The sequence below is a fragment of the Convolutriloba macropyga genome, chromosome 14, assembly GCF_964194025.1.
Source record: "Convolutriloba macropyga chromosome 14, txConMacr16.3, whole genome shotgun sequence".
Classification (NCBI taxonomy): Eukaryota; Metazoa; Xenacoelomorpha; order Acoela; family Convolutidae; genus Convolutriloba; species Convolutriloba macropyga.
This window is the reverse complement of record NC_134481.1, coordinates 5,378,612-5,402,502: the sequence shown is the minus strand read 5'-3', so window position 1 is coordinate 5,402,502 and position 23,891 is coordinate 5,378,612. Positions and strand designations below refer to the sequence as shown.

The 23,891-nt window shown below is 35.1% G+C and overlaps 2 protein-coding genes across 6 annotated transcripts in view; both read right to left on the bottom strand.

The window, feature by feature from the left end:
• Positions 1-23,891, bottom strand: part of LOC142353417 (mitotic checkpoint protein BUB3-like) — a 405,546-nt gene that overhangs the window by 21,587 nt on the left and 360,068 nt on the right. The window contains exons 2-5 of the mRNA XM_075405651.1: positions 10,546-10,763; positions 9,778-9,934; positions 4,509-4,716; positions 3,812-3,944 (exon numbers count right to left, since the gene is read on the bottom strand). Of these exons, the coding sequence (XP_075261766.1) occupies positions 3,812-3,944; positions 4,509-4,716; positions 9,778-9,934; positions 10,546-10,752 (705 nt within the window). The 5' untranslated portion in view covers positions 10,753-10,763. The remainder of the gene's footprint in view (positions 1-3,811; positions 3,945-4,508; positions 4,717-9,777; positions 9,935-10,545; positions 10,764-23,891) is intronic.
• The window catches only part of LOC142353674 (katanin p80 WD40 repeat-containing subunit B1-like), a 40,455-nt gene continuing 36,722 nt past the window's right edge, over positions 20,159-23,891 (bottom strand). For all 5 annotated transcript variants that reach the window (XM_075405978.1, XM_075405980.1, XM_075405979.1 and 2 more), the window contains one exon: positions 20,159-21,512. In XM_075405978.1, coding sequence (XP_075262093.1) covers positions 21,377-21,512 — 136 coding nt within the window. In that variant the 3' untranslated portion in view covers positions 20,159-21,376. The remainder of the gene's footprint in view (positions 21,513-23,891) is intronic.

Genomic DNA, 23,891 nt, shown 5'->3' with positions numbered 1-23,891 from the left:
GTCATCAGAAGAAAGTGTGAAAACATCTTAAAAACAGCGCACCAATACACAATCCAAATTCATTAGATTGTAAGAAAGGAGAGCGCCTAAATAATAGCCGTCGAGAGGCTGACGGCGGCTAACCATTTAAAATCGCATATATAAAAAATAAATTCATTGATGAAACTTTCATTTGGATGCAAAGTTTTTCATCTGACAGATTGCAACTATATCTGCAAACGCACATTACTGGTTGTCTTTGTTCCTTTTTACATCACTCTCATTTATAAGGACAAATTGGCTTGTCGTCTTCTCCTCAGATCAGATGCGTGTATAAGACTACGTTTATGCAATTCAAAATGCAAATCAGTTATGCGACTCTATAGCCGCAAAGTGACTGGAAAGATCAAACATAGCTGGCAGATTGCCAAACAATAGCCGCAATAGATTCGTAGATAGGCAGTCTAAAAAAAACAGTAAAAGACACAGACCAAAAAAAATCGTCTTTTCATTGAAGGCTGATCTGTTATATTTTGATTAAAAATCTGTAATTTATTGCTGCCTCTATTAGCTGATCTCAAATAACCTTCATTTACAGTGACACACACCCATTTGACCTTTTCTTTTTGAATTAAAGTAAATAAAAGTCAATTTCAAAGTGAGGAAGTCTTTTTGAGAGTGAGGTAAGTCAAGTATGACCACAAATGTAATCAATTAAAAATTAAATAAACCTTAAGCAGTAGTTGTCATTTTAAATCCCAATGAAAAACTAAACAATGGCCAATAAATTTATCAAGTCAGAAATTAATCATGAAAAAGACTAGCAAAAAGTCTTATATTACCAAAACCTAGCCCTATTAATAATACCAGAAGAAACGTGTCAATCCAAAAATTCAACAGTGAATCTAGCAAAAATTCAGTGCTATATTGATATAAAAACAAGCTGCAAATGAAAATTTGAAAAAAAATTAAGACTAAAAGTATTAGTTCAAATCAAAACTGTGACAACTAATAAGAGCGGGCCAACAAACTATAAACCATAGGAGATTGTTGGAAAGACGCATGCTATATGTTGGAAAAATACATGTCTGCGTGGAGAACACAGACATTGTAAAAATAGAAAAAAATTATTCGCATCATAAAGAAAAGTCAATTAGAGAGTGAGGAGGTCATTTTTTGATATTGCGGTAAGTCACGTGTGGCAGACAACTCAATCACACAAATGAACAAAAAAACAGCTCAATTAAAAGTGAAAAATGACGTCACACACGAATTTCATTTGAAATTTCATGAACAAATGAAAAAAAAATCTGAAGTGATTGTGACGTCAAAAGGTCGTAACAAAAATCTTGACGAAATAAAAACATAGCAGGACCAGCTCTGACACAGACAATTCAAAGAAGCTTCCTTGAGTAAACAAATAACTGGACCTAGAGTGGGATGGGAAACCATTTAGAAACAAAACGCTATGAAAAAAGCGAAACAAAAAAAATTAAAGTCAAATTGACATATGTACACAAAAAATCAAAATCGAGAAAATGAATTTCTGTTCAAACACCGTTTTCTCACTCTACTTTAATATTCAAGTGAAAAAAATTCACGCCGTTAAACGACTCGCTTTTTCGCTCCACTTCCTGTTTCGCCGTGACCAAAACCACTACTCCAAATTGACTTAAAAATCATGAAAATATGTGAACAGATCTTAAAAAAAGAAGACAGCGTCCCAATACAATTCAAATTATTTTTGAATTGTAAAAAAAGGAGAGCACCTAAATAATAGCCGTTGACCAAAAATTTAATCACGCAAATGAACAAAAAAAACTCGCTCCACTAAGAACGAAAAAAGACGTCAGTCACGCACGCACTTCAGTTGAAATTGCATGAACGAATGAACAAAAAGCAGATTTGAAGCGGTTGTGACGTCATATGGTCATAACAAAAATCGTGACGACGAAATAAAAAACATAGCGTCAACATAGCGACTCGAAGCGTCAAAATTTCACAAAAAAAAACCGTAATTGCAGCTCAAGCCAGTACTTTTTGTAATAAACCATTAACTCATTACCTCCCCATCTAAAAATTAGGGAAAATTAAACCTCTGTCACCAGAAGAGGCAAAATGCAGCAAAATTTTATATCATTGAAAACGTTCTGTAACGTTAAAAAAGTTGTAACGTTATAAGTTATAATTAGGATGGTCAAAATACTGATAGGCTGAAAATCCTGACAGGGCTATCAATTGCCCTCAAATAATTCATGATTCCAATCTCAAAAAGATCGCATCGCAAAAGCCAACGGCAAATACTAATCTTAGAAACCAAGTGAAACTTTTCAAAAGAAGAAAGCTCAAAATTACGAATACAAAAACCACTACGATTAGATTTCTAATGGGTGTATTTAAGACAAAAACAACACGTACTTCTTCCTTCTTGTATATATATGCTAGACAAAATGATTTCATACTAATTCAAAAATAAAATTAATCATAAAAACAAAAACAATAATATCCAAAGGCAAAAAATCGTTTTAAAACAATACCGGTAGAAAAGGCAAGACAATTGCAAAAACTAGGCCGGAAGAAAATTGCAATATATAGCAATTAGTGGAAATTTTGGAAAAGGCTGTCTAGCAAACTCTCAGTACTGCCTTATAATGAACGAAGTCAATTGGAAACCAAAGAAATGACGAAAATCTCAGAAAAAGTTGAATCATTCATTTTTAAACAACTCAAAAATCAATGCAACCTATTTAAATGCAGGTGCCATGACGAAACTAGAACGATTCAAACTAGAAAGTGAAGAATATGGACACAATTCAGGGAACACTGCAACAAAGACTAATTCTTGATTTTAGGAAGTTAAAAATCAAATTAAATAATCAAGAAATCCAAATACATTTCATTGTTCAGCGTTCGAGACATAAAAAAGACAACGAATCATACAAGACATATATCCATCCTCCTGATCAGAACAAGAAAAAAAGAAAACGCAGAATTCAAACATGCGAAACATTGAAACATTTTGCAAAAAAATGGTCAAAAAATTTTTAAAGACTGCCTTTATGAAAAAAAATTTAAGTTTTTCAAAAACTTTACGCTAGAAAATTATTGAATTTTATGGAAACGACTTAAAGTCTTCGATGTTGCACAAAACGACAATTTCTAGTAATTAAACCAAAATACAAACAAAAACTGAGAAAAATTGGGAAAAAATCTACCAAAATCGGATTAGCATATAAACAAAATTACATCGAGGTAGAAAGAGGCGTTGAGTATAGAATTTCTCAAAGGCGAGTGGCCATATTAACTGATTGTTGACAAGCAGACCCCTGAAATATCCAAAAATAAAGAAATTAGAAGAAAAAAAAGCCCAAAATTAACTGAAAAATCAAGAAATATGTGCCAACTTTGAGTTGAAACCCATTTTCAGGCTCTGCAAAACACTGGTATCAATTGCCGAGGTTTACATTTCAGTATAGCATTGAATAAAAATTATTTCTACAAAAAAACCAAATTACAAGCAAAAAAACTGTGCCACTCAGACGAAAAAACGGCTAAAAGCGCTTATCTATAAGTGCCATTCGAGTCGTAAAAAAAAACCAAGAGAAGGCCAATAATAGCCCCAGCTATCGCTGTGCTGCTATTAAAAACTCTTGAAAACAATAAAGCTACATTTTTGTTGAGAAACTAAAAAGTTGTATTTTAACAACCAGTTCATTTTTTCCAATAGATTAGTTATAATACCACTTTTATTTCTCTTAACCTTCGATCGAGAAAAAGATACCGGGGCGCGTGGGGGGGGGGGGGGGGGGGGGCTTGAGTCTGTTAATTTTACCTTAATACGGTGGCACTTGAAAGCATATTTCTTTTTCTGTGCCTCCGGACTTGGATCCAGAAATTCCACAGCCACTCGACCTTCGATTGAACTCAATACGTATCCAGTGTGGTCTGGAAAACTACGAATGCACCTGGAATACAATAATCAAATTGACTCCAAATATAAACATCCGAAGATAAGAAGATAGACTTGACCTTAGACAGATTAAAGGGTTGTGAAATGGTACTACAGTACATGGATAAGCTAAACCTGTAATGAAATAGGGGTTCAACCAGAACTGTTAAGCTTTCATTGAGAAAATTCAGCTCATTTTTTTATCATGAGCAAACAAAGTAAATAAATGTGGCGAACAATAAAGAGTGAAAATAGTAAAAGACAAGACAACAGCTCCTACCAAAAAAATCCGCCCGTAAACATACATTGTATGGCCAATGAACGTCTGAAGATAATTAAGAAATCAAAATATTGACTAGTTTGAAGCCTGTCAGTTTTGTAACCAGCGCCTGAACTCGTATTACCACCGCTTTAGCAAAAAAAGTATCAATAAATTTTATGTTCCTCAGAGGACTCCGATCTCATTAATTGATTAGAAATTTTGACATCATGAAAATAGACATTAATGCACATGGTTAAAACTTCAACTTTTACTAAAAACCTGGCATTAACCAAAATTTAAAAGACGTCATTGTCTCACCTGGTCTGGTATTTGAGACTTGACTCTCTACTCTGCAGTACATTGGACATGTTCTTCATATCCCACACTAGCACGTGTCTACCAGCAGTGCCCACTATGAGTTTGTCTCCACATGAGGACATGGCGTATATCTTGTCAGGGTGTCTGTAACTCTGCACTGGGTTCACCATTCGAACATCCCATACTTTTATTGTGTGATCCCAACTGCCTGCATAAATCACACGTCATACTTTTTTATCAGAACTCTAAGGCCAAGATTTTCCTAAGAAGACAAGAAACTCGACATCTATTTAGTTAAGATCTATACCACCACGAGAGTGGTTCAAATTGCCTATAAACAATGAAATTTCAATTTTTTCGAGTGAATTCAGGTTTTGCCAGCATTTGCGGTTCTTTTTGTGGTCTTACGTCTGAGTCTAACTAATCAATGCTTTATCATATGAGCTATGAGTGAAACTATCTAATGATTTCAGTTGGTACTTAAAAGTTTTTCGCTAAGATAAATCGACATTATACAAAATTCATCATTTATTAATGATATACTTTTTTGTCAAATTAGCTTTTTCACTACGATTTGGAACAATTTTGTGTTCATATGGACGAGCAGCAATAGCAAGGCTCATTTCGTTTAATTCTGGAATTTTACAATCCAAAAACTATTCGGGTTCTAATGAAGCGCTTTTTTAAAAGGAAAAATGGCCCAATTTATGTTAATTGAACACCAGAAAGAATTCAAAACAAAGCTCAATTATTGAGAGACAAAAATACGTGCAAATAAGGGTTAATCTTGTAGTTTCAGTGCAAAACCTATCTTTATTATTTTTTTGTTTCTCTAGTCTCTGAGACTCGTTAAACGCATATATCATCGCTCCTCTATTGAGGCGTTATTTAATTTCTTTAGTGGTTTTTAGTTTCGAGCGATTTTATAGATGAATACACTAATCTTTTTTAACAATATATAAATTCTTGAAAGTTTTCATTCTCTTCTTCATTTGGCAGACAATTAAGTCAAAATGTGGCTATGATGTTCGGCATATGAACGCATATAAACGAACCTCCTTGTTGTTATTCAAACTTTTTTGTTTGTCTATGTACATATCTACTTTGTATCAAAGACAACAATTTTCAAGCAATCCTTTTCATTTGGACTTCACTAATACTTATGTAGAAAAATGAAATTTAAAAAAATCCCAGAGATTGGATTAATTTTGGCTATTCCGGAGTTCTCCCGGTTCTGATTTTAAATCAATCATCTAACATTAAATTGAGAAAATGTACAGAACAATTAAAGATGAAAGGTTAATGGAAGTAGGATGGTACCTGATGACATTGTGATTAACTTCGTAATTTACTCAGCCTAATTGTCGTGTTAAACTTATTGAATAGACAAGGACAATGTTATTGACCACTAGTACTGATGCAAGCGCTGAAGTAGATGGGCCATCACTTTGATATCTGGGTCAGACTCCAATTCCGAAAAACAAAAGAATATGCTCTGCCATAAGTCCCACTGGCGAAAACATGTTACCCGAAAGCACCAAGGCGCAAATTGAAGTGTCAATCAAGGAACCAATTACAGGTGCTATTTCCAACATAACTGAGTCAATTAAATCTGAATTGAAGAACTCCATCCAAAGAGCCGGGAAGGAGCTATGCAATCAATGAAGATCCAACTTAAGGAGATACAAATACAACTGACAAACATAAAGGACCAAATTACTCTCAAAGCGAAATCTGAAGCCAAAAAAGCAGAACGCTACACTCGACGAGATAACATAAAAGTAATTCAAATGTCAGAAGACAGCAAACTTGATTCCAACGGACGCAAAATTCCCCAAGGCTATGATGTGTGATGACTGTCAACGCCACATCCAATGCCCACCGTCTTCTACAACGACGGAAAACGAAAGGCCTATTATTGCGAAGTTTGCTAGAAGAGTAGCAAAGATCGCTATGTTTTAAGAAAAAGAAACAAGCACTGAAGGACAGTGAACAGTTTCGCAGTGTCAAGACATCACTTAACCTCGACTAAAGTTTTAGGAACTCATGAAGAATGATTCACGAGTTGAAAGTGCCAGGCCAAAAAGGGAATTCTAGACTACATTAGGAAAGAAGACAAAAAGCTATACAAAGTGAATGGACTATACGAAGAGGGACTTCTCCTTGAATACCCATTCGCGGACGTCTGGAAGTGCTTCAACAGATCTAGTGTTTTTGGCGCAAACCAAGAGTCTTAAAAAGTTCAATAAAAATAACAAAACATAATTCTCAAGTGCTTGCGTTTCGTTTTTGAATGTTAACGTGAGATCTCTTAAGAAGCACTCTGAGGACTTGGAAGCGATTGTGCATAGCCTTGAGTCTCACCCATGTATTCTAGGTTTAACTGAAACATGGCTAGGTGGTAATGATAACTGCCTACTCATTCTTATCAAGGCCTACATCAGATTTCTCTTAAAAATTCGTAAAGCTAATGGTGAAGCAGTCATGCTGCAAATAAGAGATTATTGTAATATTATTAAAGAAATTTTCAGTCCCTTTGATGAACCATTATTTGTCGAAAGTGAAAGGAAAGGGTTTCGTTTCCTGATTGGAGTTGTTTATAATCCTCCATGTTACAATAAATTGGACTTCATAGAAAAGATGGATGAATTGGGATATGAACATCAATCTATTAGACACCAACGTCATGTCAAATAGTTATCTAACTGCAATCGAGTCAAATGGCTTTCTGATAACCCAACGGAAAGCCACTCGTGTAGCTATTAACTCCTGCACCTGCCTGGACCACTTCAGACACTTGAATTTGAACACCTGTGGTTGAGGTCGTGGAGTTTCAGAACTTCAGTTAACATTACCCTGTTCTACTAAAATTAGAAAGTAAACAATTCAATGCTGTAAGCTCTAAAATATTTCGCAATACAATTTTATTAAAATCTGAATCTAAAATAAATTGCTTTCAAACCTCTTTAGAAGAAAATCTCATTGAACACGCTCATTCAATACAAGGTAGCCTTGATATTGAACAATGATTGAACACGTTCTAAAGTGTGTTCGCTAACGTTACTGACCGCTGTGCACCGCTTATAGAAGCCAAAACTACTGCTTCGAATATACCCCAATGGTTAACAAACTATTTTAAAAACTTAAGAACTAAGCGTATTCGAGCCCATAAGGGCTTGGGCACAAAATAAAAGCAACGAACGAACTTTTGTTGTTCGGGGAAATTTGAAAAAGAAGCTAAATTTTCCAAAAAGATCAAATGTAAAAAAAAGTTAAAGGTTGCCTGGGAGACTCAAGGCAAACTTATAAGTTACTAGGCGAACTAAGAGGTAAGAATCTTAAGTAAGCAATCATGTTTGATGACAGTGAGTTGTCAGATGGTGTTAGTGCAGCAACAGTTTGTAATAAATTCAACAACTTTTTCTCCACCATTGGTGAGAAAATTCAGGCCCAAAAACCTCAATGTCCGCCTATAAGCTTGCCTGCAGCAAATCGGTCAATGCCTCTTCCAGAAACATTAGCTCTGAAGAAAATAAGAATAATAGATAAGCTAGACTTAAATGCACCTTGGTAATCAGAATACGATTAGCTTCTTTCTCGATCTAAAGAAAGCATTTGAAACAATTGATCATAATATTTTGCTAGAAAAGCTAGGGGTGTACCATAACACCTTAAGTTGGTTAACAAACTATTTGAGCGATCGCATGAAAAGTGTTGAATTAGTGAATAATACCTCGGACTGGAATCGCGTTAGCAGTGGTATACCGCAGTGGTCTATCCTCAGACCCCTCCTGTTTTCAATATAGATTAATGATCTAGCAAGGTCATGCTTCGAAACAGAAATGTTTGACTCTGCAGACAATACAAACATAGCAGTCACAGGGCTATCGGAAACGGAAATAAATATGGACTTGAAAAATGTGAGCCAATGGCTTAACGCTAACAAATTAGCTCTTAATTTACATTAAACAGTAAATTAACATGATCACAAGTGCTACCAAGTATGATGTACATAATTTTATTATTGAAGATAAAATTGTGCAATCCGTTACAGAGTGCAACTATCTAGGTATTCTTGTTGATCGCAAACTTTCGTTTTTGTCTCACATCGATCATGTTGTTAAGAGACTTAGTAATCAGTGTGGCAATGTGTCAAAACTAAGATATTGCGTTCTTCAAAAGCAGCTGCTTAACTACTATCGAACCAACATCAACTCAATTATATAGTATGTTTTCATGTTGTACGGCTGCTGCAGTTTTTCCCTGAAACGAATTCATATACTTCAGAAGAAAATAGTTAAACAAATTTTCTTTTCAGAAAACGGCGCGAATGAAATGCACATATACGAACTCTTGAACTTTGCACTCAGGGCAATAAACAATCTACACTCTCAAAAATGCCTCAACGATCTACGTTGTTTTGAAAATACAGCTCGTGTAACGCGATCCATAAATATGCGGCTCCTTAAAGAGCCTTTCTATAAATGAAAAAAAAAGGAGATACTCCCTGTCGTATAGAGCAACTCGACTGTACTACATCCTTAAACGCCAAGGCATTATTACTGACGACTTAACCGGCGCATCACAACAAGTTATCTCTCCATTCTATCATAAAGTTAAATACTCCTACATTTTGGATAATCATCAGCTAGTGAAGTTTATTTTTGGAAAAATAAGGTAATTCTGGTGCTGTAGGCCACTCGAGGCCTACACCACCTTTGTTTGACTTGGGTTTTTCATGCAAAATAAGAGCGTCAGAAACCTTCTAGAATCCGAGATATTGATGTTTTTCGGCTTATAACAAAAACACTTAGTATAATGTTTCCCGAATTTTTTGAAAATTCGTATTCTCATTTATGCCAGGGAAAATGGTTAAGAGCCACAGTGTCTCCGTTGTTTTTCCTCTCCATATTAAAATTTTTCTTTGTTAGTGGATGTGATTCTTATTTTTGCTTGATTTGGAGAAATAAATTCTACCTAATACAAATCAAATCAAAAACAATTAAACTAATTGTCAACACTCGAACACTTTGACTGAATAGAATACTTCAACATAAATTTAGGCTCCTTCGTTTGACATACAAACAGACAAACGTTCGTTTGAATAAGACCAATGTCACAGTTGAAAATTCTTCAGCAAACATAACATAAATCGCAGCTGCGGACATTAAACTGCTGAGAGGTAGACTATGACAGTAAACTATGTATGATATTATTTTGAATGAGTGTGAAAAAATCATTTTTAAAAGTAAAGTGTGAACAACTGTACCCGATATAACAACATTGGGTGCTGAGGGGTGATTGCAGTGAACGATACACCTGACTGGGGCTTCATGTGAGGCAGGGAAGACTCTTTCCTGACCTGTTGTTGTGTCTACACATCTCACTCTACCATCTCCACCTGCACTGTATGCTGTATAACTGTTCTAAACAAGATAAATTATTAACTTAAAGATAAATTATTAATAATTATTTTTTAAAAAAATAGAGGAAACTAATTGACGGATCTATTCATTGTCATGTCCTTTCACTAAACTTTTTTTCAAAAATCATGACGCAGTCCGCAGTGTAACTCTTCCGAGCGAGTCAAATTACTGATGAATTTCGGCCGACGGAAAACAAGAATTGTGACAAAATTCGAATAGTTATTCCTAAGTAAGTCACAAAAAGGTGAGTGACATGAACGTAGTAAACGATGGTTCGAAAGCATATAGAATAATGTAAAACAAAACTACTGAGCTGTATGTACTCGAATAGAATTATAAGCAGTTTGACTGAATTAAGATTTACGGATCTTTCCCATTATACCCCCCCCCCCGCCATTAATGGCCAGATAACGTATAACCCCCTCATCCCCGTCATGGTAAAGATAGTATACTGGGGGCAAGACTAGAATAATGGGAAAAACTCAAATAATGGGAAAGATTAGTCTGATGTGATAAAGCATTTCATATACAGTGATCTAGTTTTTAACTCTTCACACTCCTCTTTAATGAACAAAGTCAGACAGATTTTTGCTAATCGATTGAAAACTCACCACAAAACAGCAATCTAATAATGGACAATTGGCAGCAAAAGACTGTTTTTGAGAGTTCTGTGAGATATCGAACAATCTAAGAGTACAATCCCAAGACGACACTAGGAGTGATCGGGGGTTTTCGGGGTCAAAGGTCACGTTGGATATTGGGTCATTCCAGATGCCAGCGTCCAATTTGAACTCAGAATGGCGTTCACCACCTGACATTTAATCAATCTGAAAGTAGAGAGATTACAAGTTTTTATGAAAACCAACAAACCCGCAGACCACCAATTTAAAGTCAAAACAGTTCTTCAGTGATGCACTTTAGACCAAAACGACAAGTGGGATTGACATCGGCTGTGTTTTGTACAGGATGTGTTCCAACCTACTAAATACCCTTTCTTTGCATGGACTACGGAGACAAAACGGAAAAACCTAAATACCGTATCCGTTGGAACACTCGAACAAAACATCAGAAGTGTTTCACCCATGATTTGTTTTGTTTCAGACGGGCATTGTTGATGTTTTGAACCTACTTTTTTAACGAAAATTCTAGAGAACTAAAAAGATTTATTTTATAAGACATCTAATGAAAACAAAGCAAGGAAAGGTCAGAAGTAAGAAAATTAGTATTTAATTATTTAAAACTATTCTTTTTTCTTCCAGATATGAAAAATTTCCAAGTCTCCTCAAGAACAGATTCAAAACTCTCAACAATACCAATTATGTATTTCTCCTCCAAAGATATCGATAGGCCAAAATTAACTTAACAAAAAACAAAGCCTTTGTAGTGTGGTTTGTAACCACCAAATATATTTGGAGCCAAGTTTCCTTTGAACAGAAAAATAGAAATTTAAAAAAGTTCGTAAATTAGCATAACAAAATTTCCGAGTCACTGTAACGAGCATGCTCAAATTAAAATTTAGCAAAAATAATTCCCATTATTTTTAACCTATTATTTTTAATTAAAAAGTTTATCCGTACGAAACGATAAAAAGCCCGTGCATACTGAAACCTAAACGACTAATTTACTGATTGCTCTTTAAAAACCGGTGAATAATGCGGGATCAAAAACTGTAGTAGGAGGTGCTAGATAAACTGAGCGGCTTTAAATGCAATTATTAGATCTAATTTACATCAAAGATTTTTAAAATGAAATTAATTTTGCTGCACTTTCCCGCATCAGTTAGTACTAAACTGTCGCCAATTTGTTCAAGTCGCTTTAAACTCTAAATGAGAGCAACTTAACAGGAAAGAAAGCAACTTGAACAAATTGGCGACAGTTTAGTACTAACTGATGCGGGAAAGTGCAGCAAATTCTTTTTTCTTCCAGATATGAAAAATTTCCAAGTCTCCTCAAGAACAGATTCAAAACTCTCAAGGTCATTTCAAGAGCGACCAAGAAAAAAAAACAGGAAAAATCGGTAGTAGGAAAAATTGCATAAAACAGACCGAAACTATTTTATCACACGCGGGGAATTGCGGGGAATTTTTAATTTAAGTTCAACAGCGATACAAACTTTTACGACTTACAACTGATATAATCATTTTATTATGACCCACCATATTGAAGTACTGAAGACAAATTGACATTATCGTCCACGTTAGTTTGTAGAAGACACATCAATCTCAATTCAACGGCACAAATATATCAGATTTGTATTCAATACTTTTATTGCTCAGTAAAACCTCAAAAAATCAACAAAATGTAGGACATGAAAATTCAACGGAAAGCGTTTTTCGGAAAGAATCAAATTAATACCGGCCTTGAATTATTCCCATCTCGAAAGCGAATTCTTAAGTTGAAAACTACAAAGATAAAAATCCCGGAGTAATTTAACTGATGAGAATGGTTGAATTAGCAAATAGTGGTTCTGATAAAGATTCAATAAGAGATCTACCATCAAACTCTCACACACGCAATAAAGGAATAGAAACCCCAATTTAGGGACCAATGGTATCAAAGTTATGAACGACCTTCCAAAAACTTTTCCCTGAAAGGCCATTTTCACAAAAAAAGTTATTTTTTTTTGCTAAAAATCGGACTAAACAAGCAGACATTTTAACAAAGTCTGCCGTAACTTGACATTATAGATTCTACGTTCTAATCAAGCTGTTAATATTCTACTGGTTGGTTCGTGGAGCGAACACTGACTAGCTTAGCTCATCATGCCATCTACTATCTTGTTTTAAGTATATTGGTTGATCGATTAACTAATTGAAATGAGAACCTGGTAAAACTCTCAAGCTTAGAGTCACCAACTTTACTTCATTACCATTAAATTTTTAGGACTATAAGAATTTGCTTAGAACAGAAATGCATTGAAATACATGTTACGTTATTACTTAAAGGCAAATGCGTAAAGTTATACAAACCGCAGCACACTTTATATAAGGATTGAACGAAGGGCTTGGTGAAACCAAAGAAACAACGTAAAAATTTGACAAGAATTACGCGCAAGCGCAGCGTAAAAGGAACAAAAAATTTAAAACTTGCTGACGCATTTATATAATGTCTCACTTTTTCCATTTATACAAAGTTTCACTTTTTCCTGTTTTCGATGTTCAAAATCACGTTGAAATGACAATTTTATTACGTTAAAGCTTTTAGTTTTCTAAAAGCTTTTAATTTTTTTTAAATTAAAAATTGTAGTCAGCAAACTCTTAGAAACAATCGACTCAAATAGCACTCTGAAGCGCTGTTTGAACAGCTTACACTAACTTCTGCGCACAAACACCCCCGTACATTGCTCAATTAATATTGTAGCTAATAACGTGTTATTTAAGAACACAGAAAATATAGTGGGCATACGAGCTACTAGGATTAAAACAGAACAGATTCTAAGAATTCTGAATTAAAAACAGCTGCTTCTGAACTATAAATCTACTTAAACTACATTAATTACATATATCTGAACACTCCGAATTAACAAATTTATTATAACATTACGTTTTCCTGAGGGATTTTGGCGACTCTAAATTGTTACTAACTTACTTTACATAAAATCAAGAGATTTGAGCCTTTTCGGAACTTTGATCGACATCAAATTCGGACATATTTTTGTCAAATGTCGAATAAAATCAACGTTGAACATCAGACACGGACTAGGAGCCATGAATCTCTCCAAATTCGACTGAACGCCTAAATTTCTGACGTTTGGATCTATAAAACAGTTGCACGTTATGCCAGTTGACCCTGAATGAACTTTGACCTCGAATGATGTCACGTTGGCCGATGACAACAGCAGGTCCGTCAAATCAACGTTTAGTCTGATTGGTTCTCCCTGATATAACGACATCCTCGCATCTTTGATGACAATTTTCAAACTCACCTTTTCAAATTTGAAGGCATTTTGAACGTTTCGGATCAAATTAGCGCTCAAAAATAGACATTTCGGGTTGGAAGTGTTGGGTGGTGTTAGTATCGATTCCGCGCCGTATAAGTTGTAACATAATACTAGGCGTTTTACTGACCATAGAGGATTTTGAATAACTTGGTCCAGAAACGAGTTTAACTCGTTACCATTTAAGACATCTTCGGTGAAATTTGATTCGTGTTGGTTCACATTTGCTCTGATAAAAATTGGTGCTGTCCACTTGATTTGAACGTCTTTCAGTCGCGAATTTAGACAGGTACTTGTCGACATTAAACTAATCACATCTCGAAGATTTAGAAAGGCAATAATATGCTCCAATATATTAGCTGGTAGATCGGGCAAAAATAATAGGTTCACAGGAATCAGATTTGGAACCATAATCAACACGTTTGACGAACAACAAAAATTATGTCAATTTGTGAAGTTATCGAAAAAATTGTTCTAAGATATTAGCTGGCAGATCAGTTTTTTTTTAAAAAATGGGTTAATAATACAAAAATTTGGAACCAAAATCATAACAAACGTTTGCCGAAAACAAAAATAAGTTATGACAAATTTAATCGTTATTGGCTAATCAGAATGGCATTTTTGTCATTTTTAGAGCAGTTCACAAACGAGTGATCAAAATATTAATCTGTTCAATCATTTTAGCTCAGAGCGTTGAGCTGAAGTTTTACTACAACATTTTAGTCAATATTACAACTTATTATCGTAGATGCGTTATTAAGTCATTAAATTAAGTGGAACGAACTCTTCAAGTCATAATTAAAGTCAACAAATATTTTTGCACAATACAATTTTCATTCTTAGCAGTTAAATACTAAACCAAAGTTTTGAGTTAAGTTTTGAGTTCAACAAAGCGCCAATGCTCTCCAAAAGCGTACGTGAAAAACAGAAAAAATTGAATAAAATCAATCAAATCTCTTGAGAAAAATTATTGAAAATCTACACTCAATAAAGCCGAGTAATGAAAAATGAATAGGATTTGAAACCTTTAGACATAATTTAAAATATTGTCCTGGCTTCATGAAATAAGGAAAGGAGCTAAAGAAATCAATTCCAGCTTTTTTCTCCCAGGTCTATTACAGATGAAAAGGTTTAGTACCAGTCAACAGCCTATAAAACAAAAAGAAATTATCGCCAAAAACGGTTTTATCGAATTCTCTTTTATGAGATGATACTAATTCTAAAGAAACGAAGAGTTCACTTTGCTGGTTTAAGGATTGCATGAAGACAATATGAGAAATCTAAACACAACAGGCATATTGCCAGAAAATAGCCGCGATAGCTTCGTAGATCTGCAGTCTCAAAAGACAGAAAAAAAAGACAGACCAAAAACGAAATTTTCTTCATTCAGGGCTGAGATGTTAAAATTTGATTAAGAATCTGTATAACTTATTGTTGCTTCTATTAGGTGCTCCTGAATAACCATCAATTAGAGTTACACGCACTCACTTGAACTTATCACTCTGAAAAATAAAGAAAAATCAATTTGAGAGAGAAGAAGTCAATTTTTGAGAATGCGGTAAGTGTGATAGAAAACTTAATCACGCAAATGAACAAAAAAAAGCTCTACTAAGAGTGAAAAATGATATCACACGCATTTCAAATGAAATTGCACGAGCGAATGAACAAAAAGCAGATTTGAAGTGATTGTGACGTCATATGGTCGTAACAAAAAACTTGACGGCGAAAAAAAACATAGCAGGACAACTCCTGACCTACGTTTCAAAGAAATTTCATTGAGTAAACGAAAAACTAGACCTAAAGTGGACAATTAATGGATTGGCAAAACCATTTAAAAAACTTGACGAAAAAAATGAAACAACAGTAAAATCAGAGTCAAATTGTGAACCTAAAATCACAATCGAGAAAACAAAGTTTTGTTCAAACACCGTTTTCTCTCTACTTTAAAATTAAAGCGAAAAAAATCACGCCACAAGAGCACTCGCTTTTTCGCTCCACTTCATGTTTCGGCGTGACAAGAACCATGACACCAAATTGAATTCAAAAATCATGAAAACGTGTGAACAGACATCACTATAAAGACAGCGCCCCAATACAGTTCACATTGTTTGAATTGTAAAAAAAACCAAGAAGGCCGATAATAGCCTCAGCTATCCCTGCCCGGCTATTGACAACAGCTAGAATTAGACTTATTCAAGGAGTAAATTGATAAAAAAATAACTGACTAACGTCGGGTGAACTGCTCTCGAACTGGGGTGGGTAAACAGGAGGGGGTAAAAATTGAAGAAGTTTGGGGGGGGGTACTTTGGCCAACCCCGCAATTGAGCTTACTAAATCTCAAGAGCTGCTCAGATTTTGATGCCCTCCAGCTTTACCAAATTAACCCATTTTTGAACACCAAGGTCAACTCAAATCGCTCAAGCGAGCGAAAGACTTTTGCATGTTCTAGCTAGGACGTCAAAAATGGTCACCTGAAAAATTTGCAGAAAAATAACACATTTATAGTAAATACTTCAAAAAATGTTCGGGAAAAACAATACACAAAATAAAACATAACCGACTAACGTCGGGCGAATTGCTCTAAAACGACCGGCGGGCGGTTGTCAGCACCTAGCCACTGTTTAGTGAGGTTAGCTTTCGCTTGATTGAAGAGGCGTGAGGCTAGGGTAATAGACGATATTATCACGCCACAAAACAGCCGCTGAAGTCAACAAAAGAGTTAAGGAGAGAGAGAGAGAGTGCGAGGTAAAACGTGAGCGAGAAAGAGAAGGAAAGAAACGCCAACCAACACACACACACAGATAGAAAGAGAGAGAGCTAGAAATTTTTTCCATGAGATTCTAGCCTTGTTAGTAACTAAATCATATAAAAAACTGAAAGTGCAAAATTCAGAAGAAAACTGTCCACATTTCGCAGTGACGAAAATGTTCAAAGAACAATTTTTGCCACTGGATTTTTGTCATGTAACCCATCTGCAAGACTTAAAAAGCTTCGTTGGCCAGTATTGATCGTTAAGCTCAAAAAAGGACTCAAAACCTGCAAATGACAAAAATTTCAAAAAAAATTGAAAAAATCATAAGTTTTATTAAAAAATCGATAAAATTTGTCATATTAAAAAGTTCAAAACTATTCTATCGCAATAAAAATTGTTCAGTAACCTATTATCAAAGCCTATACGAGGTTTCTTGGGGCTGGAAGAACTTAGATAATGACAAATTTTGAAAAATTTGAAAAAAAAATTCAAGTTTTATCCAACAATTGCTAAAAATCGTGATGTTCAAATGTTGAAAAACATTCTATTACCACTAGAAACTATGCAGCAACGTATTATCAAACCCCTCAGGAAGTTGTCTGAACCCTGAGGCTGAAAAATCTTGAATAAAGAAAATATATGTCAAAAAATTTTTAAAATATAGCAATTTTTGTCAAAAAAATGCTAAAATTCGTGATGTTTAAATCTTGAAAATGATTCCATTACTTCTAGAAACTACATAGTAACCTATTATTATACCCTCGAGGAAGTTCCTTGGCTCTTGAGGCTGGATAAACCTAAAAAACGACAAAAACTTTCAAAAACATTGAAAAAATTTGCAAAATTTATCAAAAAAATGCAAAAAATTCGCAGTGTTGAAAAGTTGAAACCATTCTATTACCACTAGAAACTATTCAATAACCTATTATCAAATCCTAGAGTGGATTTCTTGACACCTAGGGCTGCTAGGGCTGAAAAAACTTAAAAAACTGACAAAAATTTTCAAAAATCTTGAAAAAAATTGTGAAAATTAGTATAAATTTGCGTTTTTAGCTAGCGGTTGTTCGTTTTCGTTAGTAGCTAGCCACGGGTGGGGGGGGGAGGGTGCACGGGGGTGCCGATGGGGGTGGCGACAGTCGGGTGGGGGGGTGGGGGGCAACAGGGCAGTGGGGGGGCAATAGTGGGGGGGGGGGTGGGGGGTCTTCAACCTCTAAGAACCGCTGTTCACACCATAAGTATAAGACTCCAAAACTGTTTGAGCTGAAACAGAGCTAAAAGGCTCTAAGAGCACTTAATGCCCGCTGGGCGCTACCTGTTTATCCCGTTTTTGAGGACGAAAAGTCAAAAGCGTCAGACGAAAAATTGGTCAAGCGAAAAATCGCATAAAAAAAAAGACCGACAGGACTAATATAATTGCTACAAACTTCGTTTGAGAGCAATTAACTGTTCAAACGCCAACCAAAAAATCAAATCGGTCTGACAAAAACCATCAAACAAAATGACTCATAAAAAACGGAACAGGCAAAATAAATTCCAACACTATTCACCTTTCTCAAAATATAGCGTCTCTAATTTTAATGGGATCACATTTATAACGTCTTTAAAAACCTTTGATTCGTGTATCTTTTAGATATCCTTAAACTGTGGCAATGGAGTGCGCAATATCTGCCCACAAGCACAGATTGATGAGCCTCCTTGAAGCTTGATTCATTTCCTTAAAAAAGGAAAACCGTTCAAAACACGGAAAACGTAACTCTTTGATTATCAAAAAAGCGATAAACATTTAAACAATGTAAAGCAATTAGAAGCTCATTTTTAAGCATCTTCCGACAGTCCAGTTCAAGTTTTCCACACAACGTTGCAAAGCCGGAAGAATTGCTCTCGAAAGACTAGTATGAGCTCTAATCTATTGCCGCCTGCTTAAGTCGGAGGGGGAGGAGGGAGGGTAGCTGAATTTACAAAGGGGGCCTCAAATGACATTAGGGGATTATATATCACTCTAACCACTGAAGTGCAGCTAATGCAACGAATTTCGGCACCATTCTCATTTGACTTTTAGTAGTCAACAGCCACCACTTGAGTGCAGCAGCTGACACGTGTGACTGGGAAAAATTTAGATCATGCAAAATGAAAAAGGCAAGGGCAATCAATAAAAATTACGCAATCAGTTATTTTCTCAGTTGAAAAGACGATCGACTCTGACAAAAAACGTATGAGAAATTTCTCGTGCTGAACAAATCTTTCCCAAACAAAAAATCACAAAACATACCCGGCCGATTGCCGGAAAATATCCGCCGTTGATTCAAATAAGCATGATTGGGATTGAACGAAAAGAATATATTGAAAAAAAAAATTTTTGTACAAAAATATTTTTTAAGTCCGATCTATTTTGATGGCATTTCGTAGTTGAACATAACGTACTTCTGTTTCTAAGAGAGAGGCTACAGGGGCTACTATCAACACCAAAAAGCATTAGAGGTGGAAAATAAGACTTATAGGAACGACGTTCAAATAGCGGGCATCTAAAATTGGGCTTTATGGGTTTATCCCGTTTCTATTTCTGACTTCAATTTTTTATACCGACTCTGTTCATTTTGAATTGCTTTGCTTAGCAACTGATATTCAAATTCACTTTTAGCAGAATGAGAGAAGAGAGAAACTAGCCTAGAGAAGTCAAAAAGATTTCACGCAAAATGTCGAAAAAGCGGCAAAATGGTAAAGCGAAAAAAAAGTTTGACGAAGTAAAAAAAAATACGAGCGCAATAATAGCCGGCTGAGAAGATGAGGGCGGCTATTAAAAACAACCATTGAAAACAAATGTTGTTCTAAAGCGAGCGGAGGGGGAAGTTCGAGAAGGTTTTAAAAATTCAAAAACGGTCAACAAACGTTTGCAAAAAAATAATAAAGTACACCGATTTGCGAAGCTTGGTCAAATTTTGTTCGAGAGCAACTAGAGACAAACTCTAAAATATTCTGAATTAAAAACTAAACTTGGAAAGCCATCTTTGCATAACAACCCTTTCTCATAAGTTAAAATTTAGACTGTTTATCTGTGAAACACGGTTACTTCAGCTGGCTAACAAACTAAGGCAACTAAGGTGAACATAAAAACCGATGATAACAATGTTGTCTCGGTTGGCTTCGTCAGTAGCTAGCTACGGTTTAGGCAGGCTCGCTTTCGAAGGGCCGTGAGGTGAGCGCGGCGGTTGGGGGGCTCATGCGGGGGTCACAGAACGCGGGGAGCGTCCTGGTTCAGGGGTGAAACGACATGCAGGGGTAGGGATACGGGGTGAGCCGAAGAGCCCTTAATGCCTTCCGGGCGTTACATGTTAATCCCGTTTTTGAGGACGAAAAATCAAAAACGTCAGACAAAAAATCGGTCAAGCGAAAAATTGCATTAAGAAGACCACGCGCCTAATATAATTGCTAGAAACTTCGTTTGAGAGCAATTAATCACCTTCCAATTCCTAAACTACAATCAACAGCATTAACCACCATAAAGCTCAGGAAATTGCCACCTAGCAAAAAAAGTGTCTATTGAGATGATTTTGAATTGAAATCCAAATTAGCCTCACAATGTAGTATCATTAAATCGGCACAGAATAAAGGCAAGGTCACTTCCATTTTAAACTCCATCTATCAAACTCAAATTATTCTTTGAAGCAACTATTGAGAAGCTTTTAATTGGTCACAAAAATATTGAAAATGCTTGAGATATTTTCTAGTCATGTGAGCAACTTACAAAATAGCACCTCTTGTACGTTGTTCATTCGCAACACGATAGATTAACCAAATCTAACATACTTAAACCAAACTAATACAATTCTGAACTGATCAAATTACTCTTTGAAGACTTAATTAGTGCCAATTAGAGCAGTAATTTTTGCCAGAATGCATTTTTGAGTTGGCATATGGCTCTTTGTTCAAGATGTTAGACGCGGTTATTCACAGTTTGAGTTAAACACAAACACATATTGATGTTTAATCGAAGTTTGAATTAAGTGTTCGAGATCAAAATGTACAGATTAAATACAATATTACACTAAGTCGTCAAATAGTTATTATTGTAAAAAAGCTCTAAAGATTTTAAAAAGAAAATTTATGCAAAAATGATCAGAGCAGTATTTTAAACCATATACAAGCATAATGATACCCAATGCAAAAATCAGAAAGAACAATTTGGCCTTAAACAAATTTTGAGCTAGAGAATGTCAGAAAATAATTCCATACTGATTTTAAATTATCAAAATCCTCAAAATTCCTATCAGACAAGCGTATTGATTCCAGCTAAAAGCTGCAACAATAACTAAGAAACAAAAACTCGAAGCCAATATTCAGGCTACTTGAAATTGCTACAAAAATTAGCCTCACCGTATAAATATTATTGTTCAATTTGATATCTTGATATACATATCGCGTGAACTCTGAACAAGCGTGAAATTTAAAAAAATTCCAGGAAGAAGAAAACCTGTACATTTTCAAGAAAAAAAACCCTGGCCTTTTTACAATAAATAGGAAGCAGCTATTAAATTCTAATTAAGTAGCAGCAGCGCGAATACAACACGACACATTTTTTAAAAAACTCTAACAACATTTGCAGAATTTCCGATCATGTAATCATTGCGTTCAACTTCGGAAAATGTGGATCTAATCTTTTGAATGTTGAACCGCAGGTAGGTTGTTGTCATGAAACAAGATTCTGTAAGATGTTTTTATTTGTTTGTTGTTCTTCATTTGTTTGTCAGTGACTATACTATAGTTTGGAGCTGATGAGGTACACAACTTCCCTGTACACTGGCTGCATGTCTCGATCGGAAGAAGTGCTCTTTTCTTGTAGTTCTGGTAGGAAGCTCATAATCACACGGTAACACTTGTCACACTTTTTCTTCCTAAACATCACAACGAAGCACTAATATTAGTACCATAAAACTTCCTCCTTTAGTTTGGTTTTACGCTTATATTCAAATTTTTGATACCTTCTTAGATCATCATAAACGTCGCTCTTAATGCTGTTCAAATGAAATTAGAGTTTAAGATCAGGTAAATCATACAAATTGAGAAGAAAATGACCTTTGCTACTTTTCGGGGCTGACTTCAGCAGTTAGACCACCCATAAACCAGGATTATCTAGAACTATATTAAGAAGGCAGCATATAGCTCTTATGGTACTCTAATGACTTTTCGCCAAGCTTTTAGTTGCCATAGATTCAGCTTAGCAATCGCCAATTTTATTCTCATAATTAAAAATTGGTCAAGCGAAAAATTGCATGAAAAAAGACCACTTGGACTAAAATAAATGCTAGAAACTTTGTTTGAGAGCAATTAAAAATCCTCAAATCTTTTCAACCGCAAGTTGCTCCGCACAGAAATTTTGTAAAAAAAATTCTGTTTCTCCACTATACTTTGCTTATTTTTGTAGGAGCTAAATTCTTGTTTAGCCTCTTCTAAATTATGCGAAATACACTTTTGAATTCACTCTCTTCTTCATATTGGAGAACTATCAATATTACTTCTCTGACTGCTACTACTACTAAGCCGGAATATTGCCAGAATAGCTGCGAAATCGACATGCGTGCAAATACAGACAGAAACATACGTTGAAAAAGTTATAGACACCGCTCATAAAATTATATTAACATAAACCGACTACTGTCGGAATGATTGCTCTTGAACGACAGGCGAGGCAAATTAATTCAGTTGTCGTAACCTAGAACATTTTTTTCTTTATGGGTGCAAAAACAGTTGACACGCCGGGATTCGAAATATAGACCTCCCGATCCCTCACCAGAAGCACTGCCCACTCAGCTATCGGTTCCTGCTTGTTGCTATGCTGCAACCGTTTTTATTTTAGCAACAAGCTTAACTTCGGAGTGAGAACAATAGAGTTCCCTCAAAAAAGAAGAACGAAAGCGTGAAAAGGTCACTTGAGAAGTCAAAGAAGAAACAGAGAAACGCGCAAAACGGGTCAAGCAAAAAATTTTGTATTAAAAAGAGACCGAGACGTTTACAATAATTGCTATGGACTTTGTTCAAGAGCAATTAAAAACCAAATTATTAAGGCTTGTTGAAATTCACTCCGGAAAGCAGCAAAAAACATGAAACATTACAAAATCCTATCTTTATTATATTATATAAACTGCACAATATAACCTTGAACTGACATATCTTAGTAAGAGCACCTATTAAACAGCTCGCAATTAACTAGGGAGCAAAAATCTAATGAAAACAGATAGAAATTAAAAATAGGCAAAATTTCTCAAAAAAATTAAGAAAATGAAACAAAAGTTGAGGAAACACAACTCAAAATTGATACCATACAAATCAATGGACAAAAAAACACTAAAACAATCAACCTCAACCAAAGAACCCCAATTGCCATAAATTTGAAGATTGCGAAAAGGCGTTCAACAGGGCAGAACGGCAAAAAAGGCCCAAAATTTCATCTAAAAATCTAATATTTGCCTCAGATGGTAAAAAATTCCTCCAAAACACTTTTGCTAGCTAAAATAACTAAGATAAACAGTTTTGACAAAAAATTAGAGTTAAAACAAAACTGCTTTGAAAAGCCGTTCATGATCAAAAATTATCCCTCGCTTAGTAAAAACTGTCAAACTTACTTTTATCGCTCTCTTAGAAAACTGAATGAGCTACAACCACTCTCTCCTTCACTCTACTTTTGACTTTTATTCAGACGGGTGGCCTAAACACTTGTTTTCACGTCTGGCATTTGATTTTACAATATTGAAAAAAAACCTAGTCAGAAGACTCCGGAATCGACTCAGTAAGTAAAATCTAACTTACACACTAGCCAACAATTAACTGAGAAACCTTTCAAATTCATTATACTATTCAAATTGAAAGAACAAAAAAAACGAACCAGCACGTAAAAAGCAAATTATTAAAAAAATTCTTGGAAACGTGTTTGGACAGGCATTTTTTTCCCAAAGTTTCTAGAAAACCATTGTATACAACAGATTTCAATTAAGATTTAATTGAGATCAACAAATCATGGGAAAACAACAAAATATCTCGAGAAGGTCATAAGCTGAGCAAAAAAAAATCAGAGGACAAAATCTAAAAATCTAAAACATCTCTAAATTTTTTAAAGGCATACTCTTTTAGAAAAAAATGCAAAGTCCCAGAAATTGTTCTGAACACATGCGAAACAACAGTTACTTCTGGATCACTGATAACCCGCGCTACACCAAAATGTATTGGAAAACACTTAAACCATGACAGAAATGAGAACTTCAAAAAACTGCTGAGTT